The sequence below is a fragment of the Artibeus jamaicensis genome, unplaced genomic scaffold, assembly GCF_021234435.1.
Source record: "Artibeus jamaicensis isolate MK-2021 breed Jamaican fruit bat unplaced genomic scaffold, CSHL_Jam_final scaffold_3151, whole genome shotgun sequence".
Lineage (NCBI taxonomy): Eukaryota > Metazoa > Chordata > Mammalia > Chiroptera > Phyllostomidae > Artibeus > Artibeus jamaicensis.
In genome coordinates this window covers 5,386,772-5,402,601 of record NW_026522037.1, presented here as the reverse complement: position 1 = coordinate 5,402,601, position 15,830 = coordinate 5,386,772, and the positions used below count along the sequence as shown (strand labels likewise).

The following is a 15,830-nucleotide window of genomic DNA, read 5'->3' as shown; positions in this document are numbered from 1 at the left end:
GCTGGGGTTGGAACCCAGGCCGAGAGACTTCGGGCACCAATTTTGGAGCTGGGCCCACCCTGTGTTTGGACCCCAGCGCTACCATTTGAGCGAGTGATTATAATTTCTCTGAGCCTCGGTGCCTGCAGCTGTGAAATGGGCACGTTTGTAACGACTACCCTGCAAGGCTGTTCTGAGGATGAAGTGAGGGAATGAACGCGATGTACTTAGCCCGGCGATGGGCACACGGTAGACAGACACCCAGTCAGCAGTTGCTATGGAGACAGCAGCACTGGGTAGCCCGCTTATCTGAGCTGATGCTATTCCTTTGGTAAGGGGTTTTTCTGGGAAAGGGACAGGAATGACTCAAAAGCAGGCGCCCTTGTCACATTTACTGCTCCACGGCACCTGGAGAGGTGCCTGGTACCCAGGAGGTCCGAGGTAGGTAGGCTGGTGGAATTTCTAAAATGCCCCCGGACCCACGAAGATGTCCCACCCCAATCCACAGAGCCTGGGCCTGTGATTGGATCTCACAGCTGTGGTCTGTTACGTCTCGGGCCATGGCTCCCTTTCCGAGAGGGAAACTACCCTGCATCAGCCAGGTGGGTACAACGTAATCACAGGAACCCTTTGAAGGAGACGGCTTCCTCCAACGGGTCACAGGAGGGGCAGTCGCAAATGCTGAAAGTCCAAGAAGGAATCACTGCCTCGCTGCCAGTCTGGGGGAGGAGGGATGCAGGCAGCCCCCGGAAGCAAGGAAACAGGCTACAGGCATCTGGGTTCCAGGGCTGCAAGTCACTGAATTCCTCCCCAGATCCTCCACATAGGAGCCCAGCCCAGTCAAGGCCTTGATCTTGGCCTTGTGAGACCCTAAAGAGAGGACCCCACTGAGCCCACTGGGATTTCTGACCAAGAGAACTGTGAGATATTAAATGCGTGCTCTTTTAAGCGGCTAAATTGGCGGCCATTTGTTACACAGCCATAGAAAACTGATGCGGCAGCCGTAATAGATGCCACTCATGATAAAACTTTATGAGCTTCGTTATTCCCATTTTAGACGCAGGAAGAACTGAGTCTTAAGCTAGTAAATGGCATAACACCTAACCCCAAGGCACATGCTCTTAGCCACTAAAACCCACAAATGACTGAGACTCTGGTCACTGGGACAGTGCCCCAAGGAGGACGCATCGAGAGACCCAGGGGCCACCCCGGGCGCCCCACCGGCCCCGTCTCAGAGCACCCGCCTCACCTACCAGGCAGAAAGGGGATGATGCGCTGCTTGGGGTCCTTCTGGCCGCCCTCCGTGGGGAATTTGTCCAACATCTGCATCTGTACAGGGGAGGACAACAAACAGGATAAATGCACCTCTGACATTTAAAGGAAGAATCTGGAGTATGAGACCTGACACACAAAAGCTCACCTTGTTCTGCTTTTCAGAAGCCGGGACTGATGGAGAAGATGCTGTAAACGAGCCCCAGGATCCCCATGTAAACAGTTCTTTATGTCCAAGGCTGCCAGACTCGGGAAGGCTCAGAGAGCTAGGACAGACCATCCCAGGTTTCCCCGGGGGTCTCCCACCCCAGGGTCTGGATGCGACAGCACCTGCAGGGCCACCGGAATTCCACGGGTGGCGGGTCATCCTGTTTCCTAAGAACTGCTGGGTGGTGCCAAGGAACAAACCATGGAGACAAGTCATTACACTCGCTTGCCCCATGAAGATCCCCCCCGGGGGCGGGTTGCGGTGGGTTCGACAGGCAGCTCTGTGCCTGGCTCCGTGCCGGCCTGTGGCGCACAGTGATGAAGGACTCCCAGTCTGGAGAGGAGGCTGGAAAGGTAGTTGACCACTGCAGGTGTCAGAAGCGCCCTGAGAGGGAGGTGCGGGTGCTGTGGGGACAGAGGAGGAGCGGAAACAGAGCAGTTCACTCGTGCAACAAACGCCTCTCTGACCTTTGAAGGAATTAATGGGAAATACCTGATTCGATATACAAAACCACAAAGATGGGCAACTGGTGGTCTCGGGGAAGGGAGGCCTTGGGCCTCATCTTTAAGTCAGTCCTAACGATACCAGCTGGCAGGGTTACTCTACAGATTAAAGCCGTGGTATCATTAACGCCGCCAACTGATTTCTGGTCCTACATTTGTGCACGTGGTAGATTTGAACCTCTCCACCCCCTTGAGGTGGGATGTGGTCCATTAAATGTGAGTGGAGGACACACGTGTCACTTGGGGTGGAAGAGTTATGAGTGGTTCGTGACTCTGTTTCCTTCTGCCATGGTGACTGGCCACATTCCAGACGGTGGCTTCTCTGACAGTGAGGGTCCTGGAGTGAGGGTCCAGAGCCCCCGAGGACCTTTGACGGACAGGGAGCCTGAGTGAGAAATAAACCCTGTAGTATAGCGAGGCTAGCTGTCATAGCAGCACATCCTAACCCGTCCTGACTAGTGCATGGGCCCAGGACTCAGGCAGAGAAAAAGCCACCCTGGCACTCAAGATGTGTCCCTCTGACAGAATGACAGAAGCTTCCAGTAGCCCAGGAGAAATAAGCACAGCTGCTGTGGAAGCATTTAGGGGGTAAGAAAAGATATGAAGCAGATGAGAAGAAAACCATGTATGTGTGCTAAGCATGCACTAGATTCTTTAGGCATGCTCTCACTGAATCTCCAGAATGCTCCTTTAAGGTGGACATTACTATCCAGGAAGCCAAAGCCCAGAGAAGTGAAAGAATGTGGCCAGCAGGAGCTGGGGCTGGAGACTGTGGCCCACGTGCTTCTCTGCCGCCACGTTGCCGCCCTCAGAGGTGCTGTGAAGACAGTTAAACAGGACTCTCCTCAGCACTCAGGGAACAGGGCCATCTACCCCAGCTCCAGCTCCCTGCCTCCTCGGTGCTGCTGTGTGACACCCTGGGGTGGGGGGGGGGTCAGCCTCAGCTTGGCCAGCACCCTGAAGGGCTGCCCACCAAAGCTGTGGTTTTATTTGTGCTGCGGGGCGATGGGGAAAATGCTTGGTCTACATTGTTCAGCAACTGGTGAGGCCAGAGCGGGCCTCGCTGGAAAAGGCAGGCTTCCCTTTAGGAATCCAGGATCTTTCCAACATGGCACACAGTAGGCCCTCAGTACAAACAGACAAAAGCAATGAACGCAACTGAGTGAGATGTGGTAGGGAGCAGCTTCGGGAGATGTTTGCCGAGTACCCCTGATTAATAATATTCATATTACTAATCTTAAATACTAACGAGTACCCTCGACCAACATGATTGGCAGCTGCCTGTTCTCAAGCCTTCTCACACACGTGATTTTATCTGACCTTTGTAAGAATACCATGACATAAATGCACGGTCTCCCTGTCACAGATGGGGGCGCCAGGGAGCAGAGAGGGGCAGTGCATGGCCTCAGGCCACTCTGCCAGGCGGTCATCTAGCCAATTCAAACACCTTAATCTAAATGCAGTTCTCTTCCCTGAGGACCACTCTCTTAGGCGGAGGGTGACGTGAACCTGAAAAATCAGCCTGCGATGGGGAAAGTTTAATATTCCACACACAGGTACACAGCACGCTTTCTTTTCAAAAGCAGGGTGATTAGCCAGGCTCTGCTGTAGAGGGTTTTAAGGATTTATAGGTTTTGTCTAACACTATCTTCTTTTTCCCTTCTCAACTTCGTTTAATAAGACAATGTCGGAACACCATGAAATGGAACTTAAAAAAAAAACCAAACGCACGCACCAGTCATCCGGCCACCCCGCCGTGCCTGTGGCCACTCTTCTGGGTGCCCGGGGCCCATCTGAATGTGCACCCCTGCCCAGAGGCCCTGTGCAGCGCTGTAGCTCAGACCTCCCCGTGGTCTGCACTGCTCTCTCACAGGAAGTTACTCTCACGCTTCGTCCTGACTTGCTTTTACCCAGAGGAGCGTGGCCCAAAGAGCGGAAGTGTTATTTATTAATTTGAGGCAGCAGATGGGCGCTTAATGCTGCAAAGTCTAACCACAGGTATTTTATCCCCGGGGGCCAGACAGCCCTGAGTTTAATCCCTGTGCTTCCTCTTGCCAGCTGCGCGCCCTTAGCCAGATACCTCACTTGTCGGGTCTGATTTACCGTCTGTGTGATGAGGAACACAGAACACAGGGGTTGTGGGAAGGAATGATGAGTATGAACTCTTTGGGGGCATTGTAGGTGCTTAAGAAGAAATGTACCGTCCTTGCGCTCTGCCCATCATGAATATCTTCTTTGGAAAGTTATTTGGCCTGGCCGGTGTGGCTCATTGGATTGAGTGCCAGCCTTCGGACCACAGGGTTGAAGGTTCAATTCCCAGTCAGGGCACATGCCTGGGTTGTGTGGGTCAGGTCCCCAGTAAGGGGCATGTGAGAAGCAACAACACACTGATGTTTCTCTCCCTCTTTCTCCTTCCCTTACCCTTTCTCTAAAAATAAAAATAAATAAAATCTTTTTAAAAAAAAGTTATTGCAGAATAATTTTTAGTAGTTTGTAAGGTGATGTGTTTTTTTTGTGTTAAGTATACATAACATAAGTTATTATCTCAACCATTTTAAGTGCACGATTAAGAGGCACTAAGAACATTCACATGGATGTAACGATTCCCATGGTCCAACCCCGGAACCCAAGCGGAAACTCCGTGGCCATCAAACACTAACTCCCAGGCCCCTTCCCAGCCCAGGGTACCCGTCACGCTACTCTCTGACTCCATAAACCTGACTATTCTCGGTATTGCACGTAAGTGGATCCATTCAGTACTTGTTCTTTGTGGCTGAGCATGTCTTCTAGGTTCGTCCATGTTGGATCCTGTGTTGGAACTTCCTTCCTTATCAAGGATGAACGATATTTCCTTATAAGGCTGCGTGTGTGTGTGTTTTTTAAGATTTTACTTATGTATTTTTTAAAATTTGTTTATTCATCTTTTACAGGGGAAGGGAAGGAGAGGAGAGAAATATCAATGTGTGGTGGCCTCTCGTGCATTCCCTGCTGGGAACTGGCCTGCAACCCAGGCATGTGCCCTGACTGGGAATCGAACCGCAATCGTGTGGTTTGCAGGCCCGCGCTCAATCCACTGAGCTACACCAGCCAGGGCTACTTATGTATTTTTAGAGAGAGAAGAAAGGAGGGAGAAAAACATCTGACGTGTGAGAGATACATTAATCCATTGCGTCTCGCATACCTCCAACTGGGGACCTGGCCCGCAACCCAGGCACGTGCCCTGACCGGGAATCGGACCAGTGACTCTTTGGTTTGCAGGCCAGCATTCAATCCACTGAGTCACACCAGCCAGGGCTACGAGGCTGTGTTTTAAGGTTGGCAAAACCCAGCCTATCCACAGCCCCTCAGTGTCCAGCACTGGGCTGTCCAGCGGGACTTCCTGGCACGATGGAGACGCTCTAGACCTTGCCGTCCCTGAAGGCAGCTGCTGGCCCCAGGTGATGTGGCCACCTGTGACTGAGAATCTCCACTTTCAATTTGATTTCATCTAAATTACGTTTAAATCACCTCACGTAACTAGTGCTGACCACACCAAACAGGCCAGGGCTGGACTACGATACTCACCCTCCACTTTGGGCTATTCCCCAGTTTTTCTTCATTCCCTTTAATCATCCTCTTGGTCCCTGCTGTTCACAGGGACAGGAGATCAGGGGCCTGGGAGCTGTTTTGCTTTTGGCTTTAGTGTGTCTGCATTCACAGGCCCCAAGCAGCTTCCGTCCAGGGAACGGTGGTGACACTCTGGCAGCCACTGACTTCGAAGCAGACCAGGCAGCATTCCAGACCCTCCACGGGGACCCCAGACCCAGGCTGTCTGCAGCAGCAGAACCAGAGGCACGCCCAGCGAAGTCCAACCATAGACAGTATCCTTGGAAACCAGAAAAACCACACCCCTCCCCATCCCCCATAATAAGAGGAAGTGGTGCTGGGGTGAGGACTAGAAACCCAGGAGGAAAGTGAGTCAGTTTGGGGGGGAGTAAGGGGGGGAGCCACGTCAGACAGCCACATCACAAGCCTCTAGCCAGCAGGAGAGAACATTCCCTCAGCAGTTTTCAAGCCCCCAGCTTGTGGTGGAGGGAAGGGAGATGCGCTGTCCAAGGAAAATACCAAAGAGGCTGGTGTGGAGGCCCACACGTGGTCCGTGTTAACAGCAGGCCGGACTGGGAGGGGTTGGCTCCCTGGCCCCGTCTCCCCAGAGCCCTGTGTCCCAGAACAGCTGGAGCAAGCTGCGGAAAAGGGCCGGGGTGACTGTCCCATGCAACTGCTGATGGACGAAAAGCCACGTGGTCCCCAGAACAGGACCTGATAATGCACCTGGGCCTGCTCTGCAATGCGTGGTGGGTTGTGTTTGGGGACTCTGTCCCCTGATGAGCTGATCTGTCTAAATGTCGGGGTGCCCTGGCGTTCTGGTGGACGTGCCACACAAAGCCTGCACCCCACCAGTCTACCCCCTTCCCTCACCCTTACTGCCCCTCCCCTGTCCAGGCCCGCATTTTCTCAGCCAATCCCCTCCACCACCTTCTCCCTGGTACATGTGGGAGGCACACCTCAGTTTCAGAAGATAAGGTCGCGGGAAGAGTGTATCTGAGGTCCGGACCAAGGCGCTATTTGGACAAATACGGTTGGTGCAATCCTAGCTAGCACTGGCTGGGGTCTCGCTGGAGGGGCCTTCGCAGCTGGGCTAGGCCCACGTGGGGAGTGAGAACCCTTCGGTCACCACCCCTACACCGGCCCCCAGAAAAGACGGGGGACCACACTCCCTTCCCTTTGGCTTCTGGGGTGGAGCACCGGGGCTCCTGGGGAGACCGGTTAGTCCTATCTCCATTGAAAGGAAACACGTGGTGTCTATGGTGCAACATGGGACAGTCTCTCCAATCACCAGGTCTCAGGTCCCTTCTCCGGAGAGAATAGCAAGCGTGGCTCTAGCTTGCTGTCCGTTCTGTGATTGGCTGCGCTTACAAAACCACTCCTCCTGAAAGCAGCAACGGTTGCCATCTGCTCTGTGATTGGCTGCGTCTCCGAAACCACTCCTCCCGAAAGCAGCGGAGCTCTCTGGGTCCCCAGGGCACGCAGGGTTCCTGCTCTCAGGACTCGTGGCACTAGGGCTTTCCGGAGAGCTCCCTGCCAGGCAGAGTGACCCAGCTGGCTCCGTGCCTCTGTTGTCAGAATCCTGCAAAGCCGCCCAGCTAAAAGCGCGGCTCGCTTACGCCTCTGCACCTTTGCACACCCGGGTTCCTCTACAGGGAATGCCCTCTCCCGTCCTACCCAGATGGTCGACTCCTTACTCGTTGTCAAGACCCTGCTCAAATGTCACCTCCTCCAGGAAGGAGGCCCTGCCTGAGCTCTCTGGCTGGGACAGAAGTCCCCTTCTGAACACCTGGGGTCCGGCTCAGCCAACGTGTAACTGTGTTTCCCTAAGGGAAGCCAGGCCTCCCGCCATGGCCATGCCCCTCGGCTTGGGGAATGCAAGGAACCAGCGGGAAAACTCAGAGGGCAAAGGTCTCGTGTCGCAGGGCAATGTAGACCCCTCAGACACCTGAAGCCTGCTGGTGAAGGAATTGTGTTCTGCTTGGAGCGGCCCTCCATAGGGTAGACTGCCCGCGTCTTACAGGGATGCCTTCACAGGGCGGCTCCCAGCAGAACTCTAGCAGGTAAACGTATCTTTGGAAAAAGGGATTCGAGGGTAGCACTGGGCCTCAAAGAGGCAGCGGGGTGTCACTTTCAGAGTCGGCCACAACTGGGCTTGAATCCCAGCCACGCTGCTCTTTTCTTCAAGTCGCTAAGCAGACCTGCTGGCTACAGCTTGGACCTGGGGCCGCCATCATACCAGACAATACCTGCCTGGATGTGAAGAAAGTCAAGTGGAGAAAGGCAGGTCCTACTCACACTGTGGCCCCTAGATCCAGCCACACCTGAAGCCAAATACCTGTCATCTTCTCAGTTACCGTTAGCTAACCAATGTTCTTTTTGAATTATCTATCTTGACTGGCTTTCTGTCATCTGCAGCTAAAACAGTTCTGGCTAAAACAAGCTCTCATGGTCAGAAAGTAGCAGCATTGGGATGAAAGCCCAGGGTCCTACCCACTCCATGAAACTGGCATCATCTCCTGCTCTAAACTAGGCCAATTCCTGATTCTCCCAGCAGCCGACATTTGCGCAGGGCTTGACAGCCCAGAAACTGCTCTTGATCACATCATCACTTCAAAAAAAACAAACAAAAAAACCCCAAGAAATTCAGATAGACTTCATGTACCATGGAACTCACCCTTTAAAAGTATACACTTCAGTGGTTTTTAGTCTCCTTACAAGGTTGTGCAACCATCCCCACTGTCTAATTCCAGAACATGTTTATCACCACAGAGATACCAGCACTCATCGGCCTCTCCCAGTCCCGGCCCCTCCCCCCGGTCCCAACTCCTGGCAACCACTAATCGGCTCTTTCTCTCTGCGGGTTTGCCTCTGCCCGTCACACATCAGCACTTTTAACTCCACAGGACCCTTGTGAAGTAGCCACTAGACAGCAGGGCGCTGGACAGCAGCGTGGCTGAGACTGGGGGCTTCGGTGTGACCTGCCAGCTTCACACCACGTTCTCATGCTCTCTAGCTGTGACCTAGAGCAAATGACTCAGTTTCTCTGCATCTTGGTTTCTTCATCTGTATAATTCCGTAAGTTTTTTGAGGATTGAACAAGTCACCACACCTAAATGCTGAGCAGTCCGTGTTCCAGGAAGGCCAGCTCTTTCTAGTACCATCATCCTGCGTCACTGATGAGGGCAGTCAGGCACAGAGGGGTTAAGGGGTGTGCCCAAGGCCACACAGCCCAGGTGGCTGGGCCCCAAGTCTCCTGACTTTTTCCATTACACCACACTGGCTTAGCTGTTCCTCCACGAAAGCTTGGCCCTCCCCAGACTCTTTAAGCCAAGTTACTTCTGCAAAAACCAAGGCTACTCGCCAGACAGGAGGGAGGGGAGGCTGGGATCATGAAATCATCTAGCTCTAGGGTGCCACAGCCACACACAGGCTGGCCTCCGCCGGGTCCTCAGAACAGCTGACTCTGGGTCCTGCCCTAACTCCTTCCAGCATCGCCCTCGGGGCTGTGGGGGTGGAAGGCAGGCCATTTCCAGGACAGCAGGACCCTCTGGGAATTCCATGACTTTCCCACACCAGCTGCCCATCTGGGACTCCTTAAAGGGGCCGAAGCCCTGTCTTTGGAAGACTTTGTTTCAGGAGGGCAGTCCGAGGCAGTTACTGATGTTCCAGCAACCCCGCCATCATCACCAAGTGTGCTGAGTGGGCCAGAAAGCCTCCCTCCTAAGTTCTGGTCGAAATGAGAAAGTTGAGTCAGAGCAGGAGAGTGGAGGGAGCCCAGGCTTTGGGCCAGGGAGCCCCGTGATCCTGCCTCGGCAAACGTTCCCAAACAATGTCACCCTGGGCAAGTCCCATCTGAACAGAGGGACAGCAGATGACAGCTGGCATGCTTACAGAGAAAGGTACGACTCTGTCACACCAGATGCATGAGGAAAGTGCTTTCACCCTTAACGTGCAGAGGGGGAAGCTGAGGCTCTGAAACACACGGAGGCAACACCGAGCTGAAAGCTGGAAGCAAAATGCTGAGACTTGAACCCAGGTCTGCAGGACCCCAGCAGTCAAGGTCTGAGGCCCTGGGCTATCCTGGAACAGGAAGCTGATGACACAGTCAAGTTCCTCCTGGTCTGCCATTTCCCTGCGTGCTTCTGGGGCCTCCTCCCCACGCCTCTCCTCGAACCTACCCCTTGGCTCAAGCTGTACCAGTGACCTCACTTCTCCAGCCACAGCTGACAAGCTCAGAGTGGACCCTGATGCAGGACAATCTGCTTCTCAGTCCCGGACACCGGAATCTGCTGCCTGGGGGATGTGGGCCGACAGGCAAGTGGAGGAAGCTGGTCTACAGAGGTGGTTGGGAAAAGGAAGCAGGCTCAATGGCAGATCCTGTGGCCACAGTGACCCTGGCCAGGGAGCTGCCCGGCCTCCTTGAACCAGACCGTCTGACTGTGTTACACAGTGAACACATCACTAGTTCATTGCACCATAAAAACGTAGGTACCTGGTATCTCCATTCCTTCACGTTATGCGGTGACTCTCAGCAGTTAGGTAGGCACTGGCGATTGTTTTAGTGGTAACTGCTGAGGAGTGTGTTCTTATCTCCCCGCCTCTCTTGGAAATAATAGACCACAAGCCCTGAAAACCCTGTTTGACAGTTTCAGGAGCAGAGGAGGTCCTATGGCTAATATCACCCAAACTTCCGAGAGCACAGGTGAGGCAAGGGGTCAGGCTGGCATGTGGAGGGCGGGCTGTTTTCTGCCGGCCCAGCAGTACCTCCTGTACCTGGGATCCCAGCTGTTCTCTCCTGGTCTCGGCCTCCACCCCCCACCTGTGGGGACAGAGCAGGGACCCAGATAAGCCCACCGGCAATCGCATTCCTCAATTATCTCGAGGCTGAGAGGAGCCTATGAAACACAACCCCGTGTCTGCTGGAGCATCTGGGAGGTGACCTTTCACTCTTTCCAGCTCAGTGAGTCTGCCTAGAGCATTTCGCGACCACGTGGGATCTGAGAACAAAGCCAATATGATGGAAGCAGAGATGCAGAATGAGAGGAAGAAACAGGGTGAAAGGACACAGTGAAACATGCTGGATCAAGCTGTGCCTGAAGCCCACAAGGTTTCTTCTCCAGGAACATTCAGTTACACCAGCCAAAAAATCCCCATTCACTTAAGCCGGTTTGGGCTGGGTTTCTGTCGCTTGCACCTGAAATGTCCTACCTGGCACACAGAGGATAGCAAGAGAGTCAGCTCAGGGTGAGGGTGAGTCCCTCACTACACAGCAGGGAGGACTTGACGGTTCAGGAAGCCAGGCAAGTTCCTATCTCCTCCTGAGGCCTGTGTTTTTAGAGAACTTTATCATGTCGTATTAGGCACTGTGACTTCTGTCGCAGACACTCTTGCTTTGAGTTGCTGGCCTTTGGTGACATCAAGATACAGCTACTGGCCCACATTATAGTTCTCTGACCCCGGTGCCCGTGGGATTGCACGGAGCTGGCCACATTCGCAGGCACCCTATTGGACTGGTGGTGCTCCTGGTTGCTAGTTCATTCATTCACTCATTCATTCATTCACTAAACATGACTGGAGACATCTGTGTCCTTGAATAAAACACAAGTTCAAGATCTGCACTCCAAAGCCATCCAGACTTCCAGACGGGGCCTCACTCTGGAGCAGTCAGCAAGGCAGCCTTTCTTTAATTTGGAAAATGCTGACCACGAAAGCATAAAGCAAGGAAGCACATTACTTAGGTCCCCAAAGGAACGGATGTTTCTGAAAAACAAAACTGAATTCCCCACAAATGTGCATGTCACCCATGTACAGGAGCCACGCCAATCATTTCTATATTCCAATTCTAGTATATGGGCCGACGCGAGCACACGGATGTCATTTTTAATTGTAGGAAATAAAAAAAGAACACTGTCCGTCCAGGGGGAAGGGGAGGGTCTGGGCTCTGAAATCCAGACTGGAAAGTGGGTCCAATTACAGTCCTTCCCGCCCGCCATCACTGGAGATCCGAAGGCCTTACCTGGAGGTCGAAGAACTTGCTGTAGCGCCGGTAGATGGCCTCCGTGGAGCCGCTGGACCATGTGACCCGGATGATGTAGACCTGCAGAGAGGGACAGAGGACACAGGAGTTACAACCAAGGGAGCCTGTTCCATCTCCAGGACTCGGGAGCAAAGGACAAGGCTCAGAGTCATGATGACCTGGGTTGGAATCCCGGCTCTTCCGCCAACCAGCTGTACGACTGGGAACACGTTACTTGTTCTCCCCGAGCCTCAGCTTCCTCCTCAGGAAAATGGGTATGACTACCTCTCCTTCTGAGAGTTGTGGGTGAAAGAAAATTCTGGGAAAGCACTGGCACCCTGCTCATCCCAGGAGGTGCTGCGGTTTTCGCTGGGAAGGATCTCTTGCTCCCCACAGGTCAGAGAGCCAGGGGGCTGACTACTTATTTGGCCAGAGTCATTCTCAAAATTCTGTTGCCAGAAGTCACAGGGAACTGCAGCTCTTGGCCTCCTCACGCTTCGCCCAAACTAAGCCACATCACTATCTCCTCTCGCCGGGGTCCGGGTCCAGGCCTTCTCTCCCTCCGAGTGCCAGTTTCTCCACCTGTGAAATGGACCCCCGGCACCTGCTTAGTGTGACGCAGTGAGGATCCGATCTGATTCCAAAGGCGGCACCACTTTATAAACCACAGGACCACGTTCCAACCGTTGTCACAGGTTGGAACCATACCGCAAATGACATCGATGACGAATGCAAGCAAACTGGGATGGCAGCAGCAGGATCCGAGGCACATTGCTGGGGACTCTGGTGGGCTTGGGGGGCCCCTCCCCCACACTCAAAGGCTGCGATTGGCACCCCCATCACCCAGTCCTGGCTGGCACCACCATCTGTTGTTGCAGGGTGCTTTTGACAATAACAGAGTAGGGGCGGGGCAAAAGTAGGTTTATAGCTGTGAGCATGCAAAACAGTTTACGCTTATATTGTATTACTTATTAATTACTGTATTATTCTCCATATGAACAACTGTAAACCTAATGTTGCCCCGCCCTGTATGTAGGGGAAAGCTCTCTGGAAGCAGAGAGATGCTGTTCAGACATGAACTGTGTTGTCAGAGGCCCTGGGGGTGCACAGGCCGGCGCCTGCCCTCCCCAAGCCAAGGGTTAGCGGGACAGAAACACACACGTAGACGAAGATAAGTAACACGCGGCCGTATGATTAACCTTCCTCCAACCAGGGCACTTTGACTTTCCTCTGGGAACCTCCTTCCCACAGTTCCTTAGATACAGAGGCGGGCACTATTCATCAGCCATGGTGATTAGCTGGAGGGTGAGCACATGACCTGTGCTGGGCCAATCAGAGCCAGTAAGAGTCAGCCCTGGGACTTGGGTTCCAACCCTCAAGAAAGAGGCCCAAAAAAGAACATACCAAAGGTCCTCCATCCCTGGGGGATGTTTAAGCAAAGTCTGGATGGCCACCTACCTGTCAAGAACAATGCCAATGTGGATTAAAGAAAAAAGAGGGGAAAAAAGGGAAAGATCATTTAAGATTTTATTTTGTCTTACAACCAACCAAAAAGCCTACATCCATAAATGGGGGGAAAAAACCTCTGCTTACACGATTCTTGATCCCTTGTTTACGGTTTTTAATGAGCTGTACGTACAGTCCAGAACGATGCGGCAGGTCTAATTGGATCATTGGAACCAACCTCTAAACTTGAACTTGAGTCGCATTCTCATTGGCTTCTGAATGAGAAGTGTCCCTGTGCAGCTCTGCTGCTGGGCAAGACTCACAAGGTGCCAGCCTCTTCGGACACGGTGTGCCTCTCTCTCTAACTCGGGGACAGTGACCTCCCCTGAGGACTCACTTCAGTGACTGACGTACACGCCCCGCTCGCCCTGGTAGCCCTGGTCTGGTGTTCCTCCTTATCCGGTACCCACCCCCCTTCTTTTGGTAACAGCACCAGATTTCTTTGGAGGATCACCTCTGACCCACTCTGTCCTTGTTGCCTCTGTGAAAGGGAGTGGGCACATGTCCCAGGGCTGGCCAACCAGAGCACTGCCTGAACCTGGGCCAGCGAGACTATGCTGGGACTCTGGGTGGCCTGACAGGGAAAGAGACCCCTCGCCCACTTCAGTGGCTGCAGGAGTTACCAGGTGGGAAGCATCTGGACTCAGGAGCAAGCAGAGTGCAGGGGGTGGAAGGGCTGAGTCCCGTGACATCATCACAACAGAAGCCCAAACTCTTCCTTTTGTGTTTAAGCCCCTTTGAGTTCCTTTGTTTCTGTTCCTCGGGGACCAAGGCAACCCAGGCTTTGAGATGATGTCCCAGATCCACGCTTCGAGGACAGATGAGGAAGAAACCAGACCCCAGGCGGTCAAGCCCTCGAAGCCATGATGCCTGGGGTCTGTGGGAAGGGAGCTGAGCAACGTTCCATGTCGCGTCCCCCCTCTTGCCTGTCCTCTCTGCTTCTGTCCCCCAGCCCCTCCCAGACTAGGGACTCTCAGGGGGCGGCTGGGACTGCTGTTCTCTGGGAGTGAGGAAGTGCAGAGCCCACACTGGTGTCTGGGGGCCACAGGATCTTCCCCCTGCTCCCCGACCCGAGGCTCCGATCAGGAAATGGCCACGGTTGAAATCACTTCTTACGCAACCTTAGCACGCAGCTGGTGTGCTTCACCAAGTCCAGACTCCTCAGGCCTCGGTCCCCCCAGGGCCCAGTGTCCCCAGGGCCAGGAGTCCTGGGTCCCTCCACTTCCTCTAAGTCCTTGGGGAGATGCAGTGGTGGAGACAGGTGGGCTGTGGGGTGGGGCTGCGGGGGAGAGGCGGGCCAATGACCAGGAGATCCCCACGAACCTGCAGGCTAACGTGGCCCAGTTCTCCTAGTGACGGACGGGGGCTCAGCAGTGCAGGGACTTGCCCGAGGTCACAAGTTACGAGTGCAGAGGACCTGACCCAGGTTACCTTGCCGGCCTTGCCACCAGGGCATCACGCCCCCACCGCAGCAGCTGGCCACAGCTGGCCACAGCTGGCCACTGCTGGCCTGGGGCCAGTGAGGAGATGCCTGCTCATTCTCTCGTTCTGAGAGCATGCTGGTGCTCTGTGGGGTTCAGGGGTTAAGAAGGCCTGGATTCTGCTTCCAGAATCCAGGTGTGGTCAACTGGCTGTATGGTCTTGGGAAAGTGGCCTAACCTCTTTGCCATATAGCTTCTTTCTCTGTAAAAACTGGGGAATGTAGTAGTTCTAACCTCCGATTTGGGGTGACAAATGAGAACACGCATGTACAGGGCTTAGCACGGTGTAAAGGGAAGCTATTGTCATCCTCACCACTGTGAGCCAAATGCAAGTCCTTAGAGCTGAGGGAGACCTCGTCTCTGCTCACTGCCTCTACAGGTGAGCGTCCCACAGCCACCCACCTGTCCCCATGGGGGTACAGAGGGGCTGCCCTCCATGGTGCTGGGTACGCAGGCCCAGGTCATCTGAGCCTGGAGCACAAGTTCTTGAGCTGCCGGAAGACTCAGCACCTGTCCTCTCCCACCCCGACCCTTGGGCTTCAGCCGGAGGAGAGGGGAGCTCCGTGTCTGGTCCAAATGCCAGGTGTCACCACATGGTATCAGGACCTCGCCTGCTCTGGACTTCCTGCCTGGGGTGAGGACTGTCCCTGAGTCCCAGGTCAGTCTGCCTTTGCCAGAAGACCACAGAGAAGATGGAGAACCCCACCTGCTCATGCATGGCGTTCGGTGTCCTGCGGCCTGAGCCACAGCAACTCCTGTCCTTGGGCCTCCAGAAACCCCTTTCTCCAACTCACACTGCTTTCAGAAGACAGAAAAGAAAAAAAAAAGACTCCTGGCAGGTGCCCAGAGTCCACCATGGACCCCTCCACTTCAGAAATGCCACCAGTCCTGCCTGTCTCATGGCCACTGCTGACTAGCCCAGACACAGCTGCCTGATCCAGGTCGGCCAATCAGTTCTTCTCAGGCGTCTGGAATCAGGCCTGAGCACGCTGGCTCCATCCAGGAGGATGGCTGCAGTCGGGACACCTCTGTACTTTGGGACAGACACGCAGCCTGCAGAGAGGCAAGGAGAGCCCTCCAGTTCCTGTTTCCAGGGCCTGCCCACCCACCCGTGGCTTCTATGACGCACGAAGAGGGCCTGGGCTTTCCTGTTAATTCCCCTTTGGGCGTGACGAGGGTTTTTGTGTAACTACTAGAATTCCGTGATGTACAGGAGGAAGTTCAGGCACTACAGCAGGTAAAAAAGATGGGCTAAAGAATCCTAAAACATCAATATC

The 15,830-nt window shown here is 54.1% G+C and overlaps 1 protein-coding gene across 2 annotated transcripts in view; it reads right to left on the bottom strand.

Annotated features, from left to right (window-relative positions):
• Window positions 1-15,830, bottom strand: part of SH3PXD2B (SH3 and PX domains 2B) — a 76,283-nt gene that overhangs the window by 39,312 nt on the left and 21,141 nt on the right. For both annotated transcript variants that reach the window (XM_053656981.1, XM_053656982.1), the window contains exons 2-3: window positions 11,567-11,647; window positions 1,233-1,308 (exon numbers count right to left, since the gene is read on the bottom strand). In XM_053656981.1, the coding sequence (XP_053512956.1) occupies window positions 1,233-1,308; window positions 11,567-11,647 (157 nt within the window). The remainder of the gene's footprint in view (window positions 1-1,232; window positions 1,309-11,566; window positions 11,648-15,830) is intronic.